Source organism: Chiloscyllium plagiosum, chromosome 6, assembly GCF_004010195.1.
Source record: "Chiloscyllium plagiosum isolate BGI_BamShark_2017 chromosome 6, ASM401019v2, whole genome shotgun sequence".
Taxonomy (NCBI): domain Eukaryota; kingdom Metazoa; phylum Chordata; class Chondrichthyes; order Orectolobiformes; family Hemiscylliidae; genus Chiloscyllium; species Chiloscyllium plagiosum.
In genome coordinates, this window is record NC_057715.1 from 103,757,725 (window position 1) to 103,776,172 (window position 18,448).

At 39.0% G+C, this 18,448-nt stretch overlaps 1 protein-coding gene across 2 annotated transcripts in view; it reads right to left on the reverse strand.

Annotated features, from left to right (window-relative positions):
• tubgcp5 (tubulin, gamma complex associated protein 5) overlaps positions 1-18,448 on the reverse strand; it is a 76,819-nt gene that overhangs the window by 45,434 nt on the left and 12,937 nt on the right. For both annotated transcript variants that reach the window (XM_043692307.1, XM_043692306.1), the window contains exons 4-8: positions 17,042-17,138; positions 12,718-12,797; positions 3,852-3,987; positions 1,825-1,942; positions 350-439 (exon numbers count right to left, since the gene is read on the reverse strand). In XM_043692307.1, the coding sequence (XP_043548242.1) occupies positions 350-439; positions 1,825-1,942; positions 3,852-3,987; positions 12,718-12,797; positions 17,042-17,138 (521 nt within the window). The remainder of the gene's footprint in view (positions 1-349; positions 440-1,824; positions 1,943-3,851; positions 3,988-12,717; positions 12,798-17,041; positions 17,139-18,448) is intronic.

Genomic DNA, 18,448 nt, shown 5'->3' on the forward strand with positions numbered 1-18,448 from the left:
TTAACAGCAATAAGAGTTGTGTTTGCAGAAGGCATTTGGCTACCATTAAAATATAGACAAAATCTGACCAAATTCTCTACTAATCTGTTGTTTACTCACTTTGATCCTTCCAAACAAAGATGGAATAGATCAGTCAGGTTGGTCATGTGCTTACTAATAACCGAAGAAACTGCCAAATAATAAAAATATTCAAATTGGGACTGTTTACTGAGGAGATTTCTACAAGGTGAACCAAATTATTTGTATATAGATAAGGCCTTGCATTCAAGATGAATAACCCTTTGCAAAAAGGCACAAAGTTCAAAATATTTGTGAAATCCTCCAGAAGTATTAAATGACTGGTACTTACCACAACATTTCTCGGACCACTTGGGTTTCTGTCACAAACATTTGTTCATCTGAGTAATATAGTGGATCAGTATTGTATAAATGCTGTTCCCTAGACAATAAAGTTATACTACAATCAGATAAGAAAAGTAATCATATTTTCAAACAAAAGCAAGAAGCTATATAACAAATAACTCGATTAAATAAATGTTGTTATTTCCTTAGTTAAAGAGAGTAACTCATTTGCTGTGTTGTAGACCTCAGCTAGGACATCAGTAGATTAATGATTAGTCAGTCAAACTGGCCATTCTTTGCATGAGCCTGGATAGCAAGTCTCACAGAAAATTAAGGAGACAACGCAATGTGCAATGAGCCTGTACATAAAAATTTGTAGTGGGAGGTGGCCATTCAGTCTTCCCTAGTGTCAAATAAGGTCATGGTTTATCTGATTGTGGCCCTATCTTTACTTTCCTATCTGTTTTACATAACCCTCAACTCCGTTATTGATCAAAAATCTAAGCCTTGAACATATTCAATGACCCAGTCTCCACTGCTCTGTGGAAGAGAATTCCAAAGAGTAATAACTCTCAAAGAAAAATATTCTTCCTCTTCTTCAACTTAAATAGGAGACCTGTTATTTTTTAGAACAGTGATTACCTTGTTTTAAATACCTTCACAATAGGAAACATCTTTTAAACATCTGCCTGGTCAAGCCCCTTCAGAATCTTAAATGTTTCAATAAAATCATCCTTTATTCTTTTAAACTTCTAAGATTATAGTCTCAACCTTTCTTCACTGGACAATCTCTATCCAATGAATCAGCTTAGTGAGCCTTTACTGAACTGCTTCTAATTAAAGTATATTCCTTCTTAAGTAAGGAGACGGAATTTGTACTCGAGATGCATTCTTATCAATACCATGTATAATTACAGCTTATGCTTGAAAGATTAAAATCTCAACTGGAAAAAAAATAAGTATTTTGTGACTGTAGACTCCTACAGAGGAACCTTGAACATTTGGTATTCGATTATCCAAATTTCGGATTATCCGAACAATATTGCAAGGTCCCGATGCATGGCTATGTTATCTGGCATTTGATTAACCGACTGTGGCTTTCGGACAATTGAGGTTCCTCTGTAAATAGTGATGAAATTGTCTGAAACTCATGCCTGGTCACAAGGTCCATGGCCCATGGCAGAGCACTTTACAAGAAGGACTGTAAAGTTGAACACTTTTTCTTTACTTCTTAATTTTTCTAATATTCTATGTTTTAGCTTATTTTTCATTGTTTTAAGATGGTGCCAGAGAGTGGTGACACTATGGAACACTTCTTACTGTATTTTGTAACAAAATACAAAACACAATACATAAATCAAATCAAAATTAGAGGGTCTCATCTTCATATATCATGAGCAGCTACAAATCAACATTCTTTTATGATACAGAAAATTGCTGCCCAATATAATTATTAAATAACATTGTTAACTGTTTTCTTACCAGACAGCAGCTAAGTTGGAATGCAGGTGAAAGCTGTGACTAAATTTAGACGATTTGGTTGTCCAGTACTGGGTGACCACATGTTGCTCCAGCCACAAGTTTGCTTCTGGTTCACCAACTAGATCAAGACAAATAATATCATGAATATTGTTTAGCCACTACTTCGGATTTCAATAGTTGAGCGAAAAATAATTGTTTAGAACAGTCTGCAAATGGAAGACTTCACAAAACAGTTCTGTTTTACAGTATTTCCTAAAATTGAAAATGAGACAAAATATCCTGAATAGCAGAAAGGCGATTCACGCAATCCTGACTGGAGACAGAACCATGTGCTTAGATTGTGATGGGCAAGGAGTTGCAAGCCAAAATCTATGGAAAATTAAACTGCAGATTTACATATTAAAACAAAAGATAGCTAGTTGAACAGTTAGAAAGGAACATATTGCATTAGAGATATGGAAAGGGACAGAGAAGGTGTTGCTGTGAAATAAAAGGATGGACTGATATATGCTAGCTACAAGTACAATGCTGGTAAGAAATGGTTCCCAGTTTGAAGAGATGAGCCTTAAGGCTGTTGAAGTAACAAACAGTCACCAAAGGGTGCTAGAAGACTGAGCAGAAAACTTTCAAAGGTACATTGGATCTTTGCACCTGATGTGGCAGGGCAAAGGAAGAAGGCAGGCTGTTGAAAAGCCATTGGTGTATGGAACTGAATACTGAAGTCTAGGTATCTAGTGGGTAGATGGCACAAACAGTCTTTCCTTTTCTTTGAGTTGTCTGTTCTGTAATGTTCAGTTACTGCTAATTTTAGTTTGTTTGTTACAGTGAAAATCTTAAATCTTAAAATCTTGCGATGCTATTCTTTCCACCAGTCAGTAGTTGCCTTTGAAAGTCATCAGTTTATGGGGATTGTAATAACAAAATAAATTCTAGTGTTTTTCAATCTTGTCACATTTTTATATCTATTTTCTGCATACGACAAGGAAATAACACACAACTAGAGTTTTGGCTGTTTCAGAATGGAAGCAATTAGCTGGATGCACAAACACCACCAACTTATTGAGTCTGAAATTTCCAAGCGTGTACAAACATCGAGTGCTCATATATATTTGTAGCCATATACGCAGCTCAAAATTCTCTCTATCTTTCTTTTCCACACTAATTATGTAAAACTGACGCAAGAAGTTTCCTCCAGGGACATGGCTCCTGAAGTACTTGACTCTTTGAAAGGTAAATCAAGATCTTGTAGAACCGAAGAAAATAGGAAAGATCAGACAGAAATGCCGCCAGCTTAGTTAAATAGTTTCTAAGCCTGGGCTTCTCAAAGTGGTGTTTGGGACCTAAAGTGAGGTCACAACCTCTGAGAAAGAAATGGCTGACCACTCCCACACTCCAAATTGCTCTTCCAGATCTTCTCCTCCACCACCTTCATCAACTGTGACAATTCTCAAACTTCAAATTAAGGTCATGACAGAAAAAAAAATTTTGGAGACTGTTCTAACCATTAATGAAAACCTAAATGCTCATCCTGTCACAAAGGTTTTAATGTTCAATTCATATCTATGTTCAGGAGTATATTGCATATTAATATATAGCAGACAAACACATCTCTAAATACAAATACTTGGAAGAGTCCAGTTGAACTACATCTACTTTACAGATGACAGTTTATGTCCCACCCAATATTCTCCACTTCTCTGTTAAATAAATCGATCACAAATCTCTGGGACTCTCTAACATTTCATAAGTAGTCATTTTTCACACAAACTGAAAGTCATCTTCAGTGGTCCCCTATTACCCATAAAATCAGAATTTCAGGATTAAAAAATCAACAGTGAGAATCATTGCTTATTTTTTCTAACTCCTAGTTTTAGATTCACTGCTCAAATTTAACCAGCGCAACACAGACTAGGGATCAAACCTAGGCTCGTCTCGCTGCGCAGTGACTTAGTAAGCCACTGTTCAAAGTAACTTTCTACACGCACTCAGCCCAGCAGGATTAGCACATGGTCTGAAACAAAACATACCCTTTGAAGAGACATGTGATGCAACTTTCTTGAGTTGTGCTTGTTCTTCTGGTGATGTTTTGTCAACTTGAATTCCAGAATCTTCTCTGCTGAGAGACTCCTGGAGCTCTTCTTCACTTTCTTCTTCAGACCACTCCTAAACAATAAAATATTTATATTGCAGTTCAAAGTGTCATTTCAGAGATATAGTGGCTATGGAGGAAAATGAGAACAAAGTTGAATGGGAAAAATATGCAGAAGTGACCAGAAGCTTAGTTGAAAAGGTGGCTTTCATAAAAGAATGCAGTTAGAGCGATATATAACATGAGAAAAGGTTTAAATTGGGTGTTTTAGAGAGAGTAGAACTGAGATTGCTCAAACTTCTGCAACTAAAGGGGGAGAACACTTAGAGGATCAGAACCAGCACGCCCAACTGTAAACGTGGAAACAAAAAGCTATGAAAAGTTGCAGACATGGGATAGATGAGGATATGAAGAATCTTAAATTTACACAGGATTTTAAGTTCAATGTGTCAGGGACAGGGAAGGAGTATATATTTGTTTTCCAAAGTATAGCACAGAATCCAGCCAGCATTCCTTCCAGCAAATTAAAATTGAGACCAAAGAGAAAATGCTGGAAAATCTCAGCAATCTGGCAGCATCTGTAAGGAGAGAAGAGAGCTGACAAAGGGTCAGTTAGAATTGAAACGTAAGCTCTTTTCTCTCCTTCCAGACCTGCTGAGATTTTCCAGTATTTTCTCTTTTGGTTTCAGATTCCAGCATCCGCAGTAATTTGCTTTTAAAGTAAAATTGAGAGCAGGTGAAGGATGAGACCAGCAATTGTGATATAGAAAGTGGTTGTAAATAACATAATGACAGCCTCTTTAGGGCTTGGACAATGGTAAAGCTGAGTGATGTTGCAGAAAGTAATCTTGATGTGGATAGAATGTGATATTTCAAGTTTAGCTAAGCCACTACACATCAAAGATTAGTGGTTCAAGAAGGCACTTTATCATCACCTTCCCCTGGTCAGTTAACGGTGGACAATAAACAGTGGCTTAGCATGTGTTGCCCACATCTCATGAATGAATATAAAGAAAAATGAGGTATATTCAGCAAAATAATGGGGACAAAGTATCAAATTTTGGAGGATGTGACAAATCAAAGAGTAGAGATAAGGCAATAGAGGAAGATATCAATATGGAAAATGTGACAGGAAAGGTCAGAGAGTACGTTCCAAGAGTAAATCAACAGGTAAGACTTGAGGCTACAAAAACAAAGACAGGTGGCAGGTCAGAAGGTTGGACAAGAAAGAAACAAAAAATGTATTAAGTTTCAAAGCTAAGCATATCAGAAAAAGCTGGCCAGAAATATAGAAGCAGATCGCAACAGTTACTGTAATTTTTTATATACAAAATGTTAATAAAGTGAGCATAGAAACTATTGAAAATGAGACTGGAGAATTATTAATAGAAAACAAGGAATGCAGATGGAACAGGAATTTGTACCAGACTTCACCATAGAGGGTTCCGGTATACATTAGAAGCAGCGATAAGTCAAGAATTGGAAGCAAAGGAAGAACTCAGGAAAATCACAATCTCAGAAATGATATTGAATAAAATGTTGGAGCCACAGGCTGACAAGTGGCCAGATCCTGGTAGAATTCACTGTTGGGTCTGAAAAGAAGTGACTAGCAAATTATTGTTGCATTTACTTTTCCAAAACTCCACTGATTCAGGGACAGTTCCAGTAGATTTGAAGATAATAAATGTGAGTCCTTCATTCAAAAAGGGAGAAAGTGGGAAATTTCAGGACAATTAAACTAACATCCATCATTGGGAAAATTTTAGAAACTTTATTAAAGAAGTTATAGCAGGGCACTTAACAAGTTTGAAGCATTCAGGCAAAGTCAACATTGTTTTGTGAAAGGAAAATCATGTTTGACCAATCTAGTTCTTTGGGGAGACGGCACATGCTGTGCATAAAGGGAAACAAGATTTCCGGAAGGTATTTGATAAGATACAGTATTAAAGGTCACTGCAGAAAATAAATGTTCATGGTGTAAGGGATAGCATATTGGCATGTACATAGGGTGGATTGGCTAACAGAAAACAAAAAATAGCACAAATGGGTCTTTTTCAGGTTGGCAAGAATGTAACAAATGGTTACTACCTTTGGTCCTAGAATCATAACTGTTTACAATTGATGTAAGTGAATTAGATGAAAGGAGAGAATACATGAATGCCAAGTTTGCCAATGACAGAAAGATAGATAGGAAAGTAAGTTGTCAAGAGCACCTAAGGAGTTATGCAACCATAAAGAAAAGGTTAAGTGAGTGGCGAAAGGTGTGGAATTTCAATATATTGTGGAAAACTTCGAAATTATCCATTTTCGGAGGAAGATTAAAAAATAAATATATTGTCTTAGTGGCGCAAGACTACAGATTTGGGAGATTAAAAAGAAAGAATAGTACAGCACAAGAACAGGCCCTTCAGCCCACTAAAACCGCACTGACACATGACGTCTTTCTAAACTAAATACCTTCTGCCTCTGTGGTCCATATCCCTCCATTTCCTGCCTATACATATTGCTGTCAAGATGCCTCTTAAACATTGCTGTTGTGGTGCTTCCACTTCCTCCTCCAGTAGCATGTTTCAGGTAACTTTGTGTAAAAAACTTTCCCCTTATACCTCAACCTTATGAGCCCTAGTAATGTACATTTCTCCCCAGGGAAAAACGCTCTGACTATCCATTCTGTCCATGCCTCTCATAAGTTTGTAAACCTGAGTTCTCCTCAAAACCAGGCAACATCCTGGTAAACCTTTCTTGCACCCTTTCTAAAGCTTCCTAATCTTTCAGCTGGTGTGATGACCAGAACTATATGTAGTATTCCAAGTGTGGCCTAATTAAAATTCTATACAGCTGCAATATGACTTGCCAATTTTTATACTCTATGCCCCCACCAATGAAGGCAAGCATGCCATATGCTTTCTTGACCATCTTACTCACTTGTGTTGCCACTTTCAGGGTACTATAGACCTGTACACCTAGGTGTCTCTGTACAGAACATAGAACATAAAGCGCAGTACAGGCCCTTCGGCCCTCGATGTTGCGCTGCACTGTCTTACTAATCTTACTAATACGTACTATTCCATGTACGTCCGTATGCCTGTCCAATGACGACTTAAATGCACTTAAACTTGGTGAATCGACTACCGTTACAGGCAAAGCATTCCATACCCTTACTACTCTGAGTAAAGAAACTACCTCTGACATCTGTCTTATAGCTATCTCCCCTCACTTTAAAGTTGTGTCCCCTCATGTTTGCCATTCCCATACTTGGAAAAAGACTCTCCCTGTCCACCCTATCTAACCCTCTGATTATCTTGTATGTCTCTATTAAGTCACCTCTCAACCTTCTTCTCTCTAACGAGAACAGCCTTTCCCCGTAAGACATTCCTTCCATACCAGGCAACATCCTAGTAAATCTCCTCTGCAACCTTTCCAACGCTTCCACATTTTTCTTATAATGCGGTGACCAGAACTGTACACAATATTCCAAGTGTGGCCGTACCAGAGCTTTGTACAGCTGCAGCATAACCTCTTGGTTCTGGAACTCAATCCTTCTATTAATAAAGGCCAAAACATTGTATGACTTCTTAACAACCCTGTCAATCTGGGTGGCAACTTTCAGGGATCTGTGTACATAGACACCGAGATCTCTTTGCTCATCTGCACTCCCAAGAATCTTACCATTAGCCCAGTACTTTGTATTCCGATTACTCCGTCCAAAGTGTATCACCTCACATTTGTCCACATTAAACTCCATTTGCCACCTCTCAGCCCAGCTCTGCATCCTATCTATGTCTCTCTGCAACCTACTACATCCTTCGTCACTATCCACAACTCCACCGACCTTATTGTCATCTGCAAATTTACTAACCAACTCTTCTAAGCCCTCATCCAGGTCATTTATAAAAATGACAAACAGCAGTGGACCCAACACCAACCCTTGCAGTACGCCGCTAGTAATTGGACACCAAGATTAACATTTGTTAATGTTTCTAAGAGTTCTGTCATTTATTGTCTGCTTTCATCCTGCATTAGACTTTCCAAAAAGCATCACCTCACATTTGTCTGGATTAGATTCCATCTACCATTTTTCTGCTCAATTCTCCAGCCTATCTTCCTCACTATCTGTAGCTCCCCCGATTCTTTGTGTCGTTCGCAAATTTACTAATCAGACCATCTAGATTCTCCTCCAAATCATTTCACAAATCACAGGAGTCCCAGCATTGATCCTTACGGAACACAACTGGTCACAGATTTGCAGTCAGTAAAACACTTTTTCACCACTACTCTGTCTTCTATGAGCAAGCCAGTTCTGTATCCATCTTAGCAGCTCACTGTAGATCCCATGTGACTTTACTTTTTGCATCAGCTTGTTATGAGGGACCTTGTCAAAGGCCTTGCTAAAGTCCATGTTGATAACTTCCACCGCCCTGCCCTCATCAGTCATCTTTGTCACTAGCAAATAATTAAGAAAGCTAATAGAATATTTTAATACAAGAGAAATTAAATACATAAGTAGGGAGGTTAGCCTTAAGTTATAAAGGGCACTGCTGAGACCACACCTGGAGTCCTCTGCACAGTACTGGCCATCTTACTTAAGCAAGGACGTAAATGTTTTGCAAGCAAGTCTGAGAAGGCTTACCAGGCTAATAGCTAGACTGAGTGGGTCAACGTTTGAGGAAAAATTGAACAAGCTAGATGTGTACCTGATGGATTTTAGAAAAGTAAGAGGTAACTTGACTGAAACAAGAAGATGGAATATAATGTGGGAAGACGTCAGGTTACACACTTTGGCAAGAACAACAGAGAAGCTGAATGTAATTTAAATGGAGAAACACTGTGGAAACTTGTAGCACTGATGGATTTGGTAGATCTTGTGCATAAATCACAAAAAAGTGAGGATACAAGTTCAATGGGTCAAATTAAATGCAAATGGAATGCTGGCCTTTATTTAAAAGCAAGTGGAGCACAAGAATAGGAAGATCTTGTTAAATCTAAACATGGTGCTAACACCACATTTAGAATGTTGTGAACAGTTTTGGACCCCTTTTCTAAGGGGAGATATACTATCATTTGTGAAAATACAAAGAAGGCTCACTAGGTTGATTCCAGGTATTGAGGGATTTTCTTATGAAGAGAGGTTGGGTAGGTTGGCACTTACTTCAGTTTAGAAGAATTAGGGTCATTAAGTATATTTCAGGCTGAGATAGACTTGTAATCATTACAACAGGACCTGGACCAGATGGGCCAATGGAGCGAGAAGTGGCAGATGGAGTTTAATTCAGATAAATGCGAGGTGCTGCATTTTGGGAAAGCAAATCTTAGCAGGACTTATACACTTAATGGTAAGGTCCAAGAGACCTTGGACTGCAGGTTCATAGCTCCTTGAAAGTGGAGTCACAGGTAGATAGGATAGTGAAGGAGGCGTTTGGAGGCATTTCCTTTAGTGGTCAGAGTATTGAGTACAGAGTTGGGAGGTCATGTTGCAGCTGTACAGGACACTGGTTGGACCACTGTTAGAATATTGTATTCAATTCTGGTCTCCCTCCTATCAGAAAGATGTTGTGAAACTTGAAAGGGTTCAAAAAAGATTTACAAGGACGTTGCCAGGGTTGGAGGATTTGAGCTATAGGGAAAGGCTGAAAAGGCTGGGGCTGTTTTCCCTGGAGCGTCAGAGGCTGAGGGGTGACCTTATAGAGGTTTACAAAATTATGAGGGGCATGGATAGGATAAATAGACAAAGTCTTTTCCCTGGGATCGGGGAGTCCAGAACTAGAGGGCATAGGTTTAGGATGAGAGGGGAAAGATATAAAAGAGACCTAAGGGACAACATTTTCACGCAGAGGGTGGTACGTGTATGGAACGAGCTGCCAGAGGATGTGGTGGAGGCTGGTACAATTGCAACATTTAAGAGGCATTTGATGAGTATATGAATAGGAAGGGTTTGGAGGGATATGGGCCGGGTGCTGGCAGGTGGGACTAAATTGGGTTGGAATATCTAGTCGGCATGGACAGGTTGGACCAAAGGGTCTGTTTCCATGCTGTACATCTCTATGACTCTAGGTGTGACAATGTAAACTTCTAAACTTTAACTTCATGAATTGAAAGAATAAGAAATTATTTTTTTCTTGGAAAAATTGTTTCTCAAGATGAAAGTGACAAAGACAAGCTATTAACCAAAGACTGAAAGCAACGAGTGAACTAACCATCCCTGGAAAGAAGCAACATAAACAATGTTTCCAGGGAGAAAGGAGATCACAACTGCTTTGACACCTGCTTGATAAATTAGATCTTTATTGCTAGAAAGGACAACTTATTGCCCTGCAGAAGAATTTAGGAAGTTAATTGCAGGAAAAGCTGTGTTTAACAAAGAACAGAAGAGCTACTTCTGATAAAAGGGGTAAGACACAGCTTTGAGGTCTCCAGGAAATGTAATCAATGTTGGGGACAAATTATCAATGTCACATTAGAAACTTGAAAGGGAGAAAATTGTATAAGAATTCAACATCAGAACAAGCCAGTAACAGAACTCCGAAGAACAACACTGCACAAGGATCAAACCCTGGAGACTTCCAGAGTCAGACACTGTTGGTGAAATCGTGGCCTGATTCCCTCACTATTCAGGTAATAGCTAAATTGGGTTGTGAGGTAACTGCTTTCTTGAGGGATGAAGGGCTTCTGCCCGAAATGACGATTCTCCTGCTCCTTGGATGCTACCTAAACAGCTGCATTTTTCCAGCAACGCACTGTCGACATTGCTTACTTGAGGGGTCTTATTTTGGTTGGTACATACAATAAAGTTTAAATCATTGTTTCAGTACTTGACTGTGAGATTTGATAATACCGAGCCAAATTAAAAAGGTAGCTTGTGGTGATTTACCCACATCAAGGGTATCAATAGATATGGAGAATAAACAAGAAAGTGGAGTTGAGGATTATCAGATCAAACACGATCTCCTTGAATGGCAGAACAGACTCAATGTACTAATTGGCCTACTTCTGCTGCTAAGTATTATAGTCTCCGGAAACAAAAGGATGAAAAGTTATTATGGGTAGGCAAGAATTTGGATTTGGGGTTATAATCATATCAAGCAAAGCAGGCTTGTGTGATTGAATGGATGACTCTTATTCCTTGTTTGTATGTTTCTAAATTACTGAAAAAAACTAAAGGCTCTGTATCTGAATGTGCAGTGTGTTCAGAACAAAACAGATTAACTGAAAGCATAATATGATCTAAATAATTATGATCTGATAGCCGCTAACTTCAGAGACATTGCTGCAAGGTGACATAGTTTAAGATCTGAATATTGAAGAGTGCAAGACATTTAGGAACAAGAAACTAGGAAAAGGTGAAGGGGTGATTGATGGTATTTGTGAAATAGACCCAAGTCCAAGAAATCAGGATGCAACAATATTTTAGGTAGAGATACAGAAAAATTAAAGCAAGAACACATTTGTAGGAGTGGTATACATCTGTTGTATCTGCTACAGTATGTTGGAGTAAGAGGTGACTTGATCAAAATGTATAACATCCTGAAGTATCCCAATAGTGTGGCTATCAATAGAATGTTTCTTTGTGTCGAAGAATCTAGAACTAGAGATCACCATTTGAAAATAAGGGGACGGGGGCTATTTAAGACACTGATGAGGCTATTTTTATTGCTCTAAGGTGCCAAGTGTCATTCTCAAAAGGCAGTAGAAATAGCATCTTTAAATATTTTTAAAAGAGAGTTGGATAGATTCTTGATAACGAAGGAGGTGAAAGGTTTGCAGGGGGAAACAGAAACATGGAGTTGAGGTTATAATCCGATCGACCATGATTTTTGAGTGCAATGGAGCAAATTTGGCAAGGGCGATGGCTTATTCCTTCTTTGAATTCTCATGTTCATACTCCAACCTAATTAAAGAAGCTAATTGCAAACATTTAAAAGTCAATCTTATTGCCTTTCCAAATGTTGACACATCTATGTAAGCAACATAGTTGAATAGAATTTTAATTGATTCCTAAATTAAACAAGCTGATCCCCTATAGATTTTAACAAAGAGTGATGGATATAGCCCATTGTTAAGGGCTGTTGTGACATAGTGACAGTGTGTCTCGCTCTAAGCCAGGAGACCCAGGTTCAAGTCCCACCTACTCCAGCGATATGTCTGAACATGTTGATTAGAAAATATCTTTAATTCCATGGTTATATATTAACAGAATTTTATGAGAAGACCAAGGACTTCATGAGAATGAACTCAGCACATTTCTGATCAGCTCATCAGAAGTATGACAATCTAAAAGTTATGTAGAGAAAACCCCAAATTTAAAATCCAACAAACAATAAAATTTAGTGGGCAGGGTCAGGCAGTAACGTAAGTGACTGGTTAAATTCCTCAAATTGTGTCATGGTAATTTAACCATGAGCTTGTATGCTTAAACAGAAAAGGAGGGCAAAATATACTCAACACATACAAAAAATGATCAAAATATTTATTTCCAGGTAACATGTTGGAAATCAATGCAACATTTATTGGGACATCTGGAATAGGCCGATTGGCCCTTCAACCTGCTCCACCATTGAATAATTAAGTAGAATGCAAGTTGTCAGCAATTTTAAACAGAGTTGTGTACCTTAGCTCCATATCTTAGGAAAACAGCAGAGAATTTCCCCTTTCTTAGAGAGAGTAAGTATTATAAAAGGCTGCACACACATACCTTTCAGTAGTGACTCTATAGATGCCCAAAAAAATGCAAGTTGCCTTCCAACTCGAAAAGCACAGCAAGAGCCAATGGACAAAAGAATAGAATAAAATTCAGGTAGGTTACTCACTGGAGTGTCTGGATATGGGCCGATATCAATTTCTTCACCTTCCATTAGGTATTTCCCCCAGTCAAAATCATCTTGTTGCACTACACAAAAACAACACACTTCAGTCAGTGCAACAGTAAGTTGCATTTTATCTAAAGTTCTTGTTCTTGATTAAATTTCTTAAAAAACCTTACTTCTCCACTTTTTTGTAACATATAGTGCCATACCTCGACTTAATGTCTTTCTAACTGCAGCCTCTTTTGCAAATTCACCTTTCCCTTACCATTTGCAGCTCTGGATTCAGACCTTAGTCTCATTCTTCAATGTGAACATTCATTAAGACCTGCCTTAAAATCCATCTTTTTGTTCAAGCTCTCTTCTACCAATCAAGAATTAAGTATTCCCCTGACACCCTCCAATTCACCATCTGCTGCTGTCCTTCCAGTCTGCATTTTGTAATTTCCTTTCAAACTCTCTTGCATCAGTACCCTAGTCTATTTCCAAAATATTTTGAAAAAGCCAACATTTCGGCTATGTCTGGTTTCTATTTACGCCCTACTTTGCTTCACCTTGAGTTTCTACATACCTCTGAGGAGAAAGTGAGGTTTGCAGATGCTGGAGATCAGAGCTGAAAATGTGTTGCTGGAACAGCGCAGCAGGTCAGGCAGCATCCAGGGAACAGGAGAATCGACGTTTTGGGCACAAGCCCTTCTTGAAGAAGGGCTTGTGCCCGAAACGTCGATTCTCCTGTTCCCTGGATGCTGCCTGACCTGCTGCGCTGTTCCAGCAACACATTTTCAGCTTTCTACATACCTCCCTTTGGAATATATTCAGTTGGAAGTTATACAATTGCATGTAGCATAACAATGAATAAAAAAGTTAAGCAAAGTAATTTCTTCTCTTCATAATGGATCCATCATCATCTAATTATGCACTTCTGATTTAATATTATTTAACACTTGGCAACTGTCATCAGTGATTATCATGGCAAATTTAATATTAATTATATTCCATTGCCCAAGTACGTATTTTTTCATTGGCAAGACTGCAGAAACCCATCTGCGAAAGAAATGGAAGCTCAAGAAAAAAAATACAAAAAAAAAGGAACAGATCATCAGACCAAAATGAAGACAAAAAAATGAAAACATCAAGAATAATTAACAAGGAAGGAAGCACTCCTTCAAAGAATCAGACCAGGAAATAAAAAGGGATTCTTGAGGTATTTTTTAAGGGACATACGAAATCTTCCCCAAAACAGGAATAGAAGATTAAGAATATTAACACAGATGTGCAAATTATTTTGCCATTTTAAAAAAAAGAGCTTTAGAATTCAAATTCAACACATACAGAGGAACCTCGATTATCCGAATGCCAATTATCCGAAAATCGGATTATCCAAAGGAGATCTTGAGGTCCCGGTGGAAACATTACAGTGTTCCCAACAGTGATCGCGTCTTTTGTTTACAGTGATTAAACAGGCACCGTCTCCAAATGACTGACCGCCCACACCCTCTCTCTCCCCGCACTTTCCCTGGAGTTCTACAGAGGGGTGTACCCTACACCTTCCCCAGATAATCTCAAATGTGGAACCTATCAAAAAATTGCAGTAAAAAGTTGCGTGTGTGTGTGCGTTATTTGGAGACCTACCCCACAAAGGCAGCAGCAACAGCAGTCTTGTTGTTGGTGTCCAATCCAGCTGCCCCAGAGAGGGGGCGGGTGTGTACGGGGTTGGGAGGCAGTTGGTGGGTGGTGTTGGACGGGGTTGGGGGCAGAGGGGTGGAAGGATGGGATTGAATGGTGTTGGGGCGGGGTTGGACAGGTTTGGGGCTGGGAGCGGTGTAGGGGGCAGGGCAGGGTTGAACAGGATTGGGGGCAGGACGGTGTTGGACAGGGTGGGGGATGGAGAGGGTGGGGTCTTGCGAGCTGTGCTGCTGCTGCAGTCTCCTGAACAGGGAGTAGACTTTAAAAACTCTAAGCCCCAGAGCAAAGGCATTTATTCAATTAGCCGAATATCCAAATGAAATAGTGCCCTCCCATTAAGTTCGGATAATCGAGGTCCCCCTGTAATTTGGTTGTGATGTGACAATACTATGGCTTTAAGAGGTATACAGAACAACCTCGATTATCTGAATGAGATGGGTGGGGAGTATTCTGTTCGGGTAATTGATTGTTCAGATAATGGATGGTTCAGATAATGAATAGCGTTTTTATGGGACCTTAAGATTTTGTTTGGATAATCCGAAATTCGGATAACTGATGCTTGGATAATCAAGGTTGTTCTGTATTTTGTCCTGGATATTTTTGCAGTGAGGTTTTGAGCCAGAAGTTCTGAGCTGTTAGTTCTAAGCCAATAAAGTAAACAGCTTGAGAAACCTTGGAGACCTTTTTGTTAAAAATGGAACAACAGAAACAGCAGGAATGGATGGAGTCTGACTCTCACAGAATCAGGTTTTTAATTTAGTTTTTAGTAGTTGTTGGAGTTTTGAAGTTGGTTGTGAAAGCTACCATATCTCTCTCTCTCTCTCTCTCTCCCTCTCTCTCTGTCTGCCAAAAACTTCTCTTGGTGTTCTTTTCTCCTGAACCGGAGAAACATTGCAAGTGAGACAATATATTTTACTGAATTTGCCTTTGCCGAGGATGTGTTTATGGGATGTTACTATATTGGAACAGTTGCTATTTAGTAGTTAAGTAATCCATTATTCTGTTAAGTTTTCCAATAGAATTGAAATTATATTAATCCTTCTTCCTTTCCTTTGTATTTTAACTGTACTGTAACAATAAAGTGTGTTTTACTTAAAGCCGAGTAGTGTAACCTATTGAATTACTGGAACAACTTGCCTTTAAATATATTAAAAATTATGGTCTCAGCTACCTCCCTGATATATTTGAAGGGTTTGGTCTGATCCATACAGTGCTAAAGGGAGAACATTTCTTCCGTACTTTTACATTTTTGGGGTAAAAGTATAATAAGCACTTCATTTACAGTCAACATTGCCCCAGTTTATTTCAGCTTCATCCAAAGGAATAAGACAGCTTTGGAACAGGAGAGAAGCAAAGAGAGATGAAGCTGAATCTCTTCAAGATTACATCATTGCTGCAAAGTTATATAACAGGGTAGTTATATAACTAACAGTTAGATGTCAAAGAAATCATCCTTAACTCAGCAGGTAATTGAAGGACTTTTAACCAATCCAAGCATGGCAGGAAGAACTTGAACCCACAACTACCATTGTGCCACAAGACACTCAAATCAGAAACATTTACAACAAGAGTCAGCAGACATTCAAAACCATATGGGGAGACTCCAATGGATTTCAAACCTATCATTTGGCTCCAACCACAGGCTGCTAGATGTTTTCAATCAACTCATTATGACGTGTTATGACACACTCTGAGCGTGTGGTAGGGAAACAGCCAACACAGATCCCATTGGGGGTAAATTTAGAAACATAATTGAAAAACTAGACAAGTTCAGGATCGTGTGGCAAAATAGATCATAATGTGGTGCAATTTTCAGGATGTGCATCAATTTTTTTCTGCAGTCTTCGTTCAGGTAATGCAGAAAGTGAAATATTGCAGCAAACGTTTGTGTGAAATAAAAATTGAGTACAAAACTATCTTCTCAGATTGTAGGAACTTTTGACAGACACTCAAAATCTAATGACAGGTTCTAAGTCTTAAAACTTTAACTTTCTGTTCCTTCTTCCAATTCCATCCTAACATTTGGCAGTTTTATTTATTTTTTAAAAAGTGAAATCAAAGTTAAAAATAATAGCAACACCTATTCATGCTAAAAATAGATATTTATATTTGAGGAGCGTAACATTTAACTCTCAGAACAGATGCACACTGAATAAAATTAGCCCAAATTTCTCAATGCCATTTTCAATCACTTCAATTACAGCAAACCTTTTATTGACTCGCATCTATGGGACCAGCAGTGTGACAGTTAATCAAATATTCCAGTTGATCAAGAGGTCCACATGATCAATGTGATAACACTCACTACGTAATAGAAACGCAATGCAGGGGTATACACAGTGTTACACTTTGTTTATGACATAAATCACTTACACAAAATTGCAACTTTGCCTTAAATAAAACTTGCTGGCAGACAGCTTTCTTACTCACACCCCCAACTGACTACCTGGACATCGTGGAGATCACAATAATACAGTAAACATCTGGTACTTCAGGTATAGAATTTTTGCTGGTTTGTCGAGAGTGCCAGTTCAGGAGTGCTGGTTAAAACAAAGTTTGCTGTACTTCAAGGACTGACATTGCTGATATAGCAAACTGTTCAACCAAATTCACAAATGAATAAAGGAATGATGCAATGACTCACCCTCTTCCTTCTGTCTTGTCTTCTCAGTGTACTGAGAATTAGCTGGTGAATCAGAAAGTGCCAATAAAAAGGAAAGTATTGCATAGTGTTCCTGGGTCTGCAACAATAATTTGAAAGGAAGACACTTCATGTTAATTTTATCGGAATATGTTACATAAAAATAAACCTTTCAGATAAAAATTGCAAGTCATCAGTGCATGTTTCAAGGGATTAAGAACAAATGCTGACACTAAATATAAAATCCTCAACTTTTATTAAAATGAATAACTTTACCCCTAATTCTCTCAAAGACTGAAGCAGTACAGTAAATATAAAAATTGAGGATGCTGTAAATCAGAAACAAAAACAAAATTTGCAGGAAAGACTTAACAGGTCTTGCAGCACCTGTGAAGAGAAATCACGGTCATCGGACCTAAAACGTTAACTTTGACTTCTCTTCACAGATGCTGCCAGACCTGCTGAGCTTTGCCAGCAAGTTCTGTTTTTGCGACTGCTGAAGTAGTGATACTCTAAGGGGATCAGCTGACTATCAAACCAAGGACTTTCTCTTTCTACACTACTCTGTTATTCATTTGCCTTTCTAATGTCCATCCCTATCCTAAAAGGGACTGAGTTTTTCATTGATATATTTAATCCAATAAGCACTGCTCAGGTGTGAGCCTCAACAAATGCATTTTTTCAACCAGGTTTATTGGAACCAAGCACATTATCCATTCGAGTCACTGGGTGATTCCCTGTGCCCACCTTTGATGTGTTTGGTAGTATTGGGGCATTTAATAAAGCAAGACTGCTTGATGTTGATCTCACCACCTCCCTCCCATTAAGTCTGTGGTGAGCCTCCCCATTCTACTGCCAAACGAAGCTGAATGGTGAATTAGTGCCACTGTGCTTCATCAAGGAATCTAACATCCAAAGGAAGGCTCAATAATACCCATCCATTGCCAACCTCATTCACTTCTGGCCTGGGATCCATTAATAACCCTAGGCCTCAGATAAGTGTAGTGTCAACTGCGGCTACTAACACCCCAGCGGCCTGCTATTCAATACAGCAAGGTAAAAACAATGACTGCAGATGCTGGAAACCAGATTCTGGATTAGTGGTGCTGGAAGAGCACGGCAGTTCAGGCAGCATCCAAGGAGCTTCGAAATCGACGTTTCGGGCAAAAGCCCTTCATCAGGAATAAAGGCAGTGAGCCTGAAGCGTGGAGAGATAAGCTAGAGGAGGGTGGGGGTGGAGTAGCGTAGAGTACAATGGGTGAGTGGGGGAGGGGATGAAGGTGATAGGTCAGGGAGGAGAGGGTGGAGTGGATAGGTGGAAAAGGAGATAGGCAGGTAGGACAAGTCCGGACAAGTCATGGGGACAGTGCTGAGCTGGAAGTTTGGAACTAGGGTGAGGTGGGGGAAGGG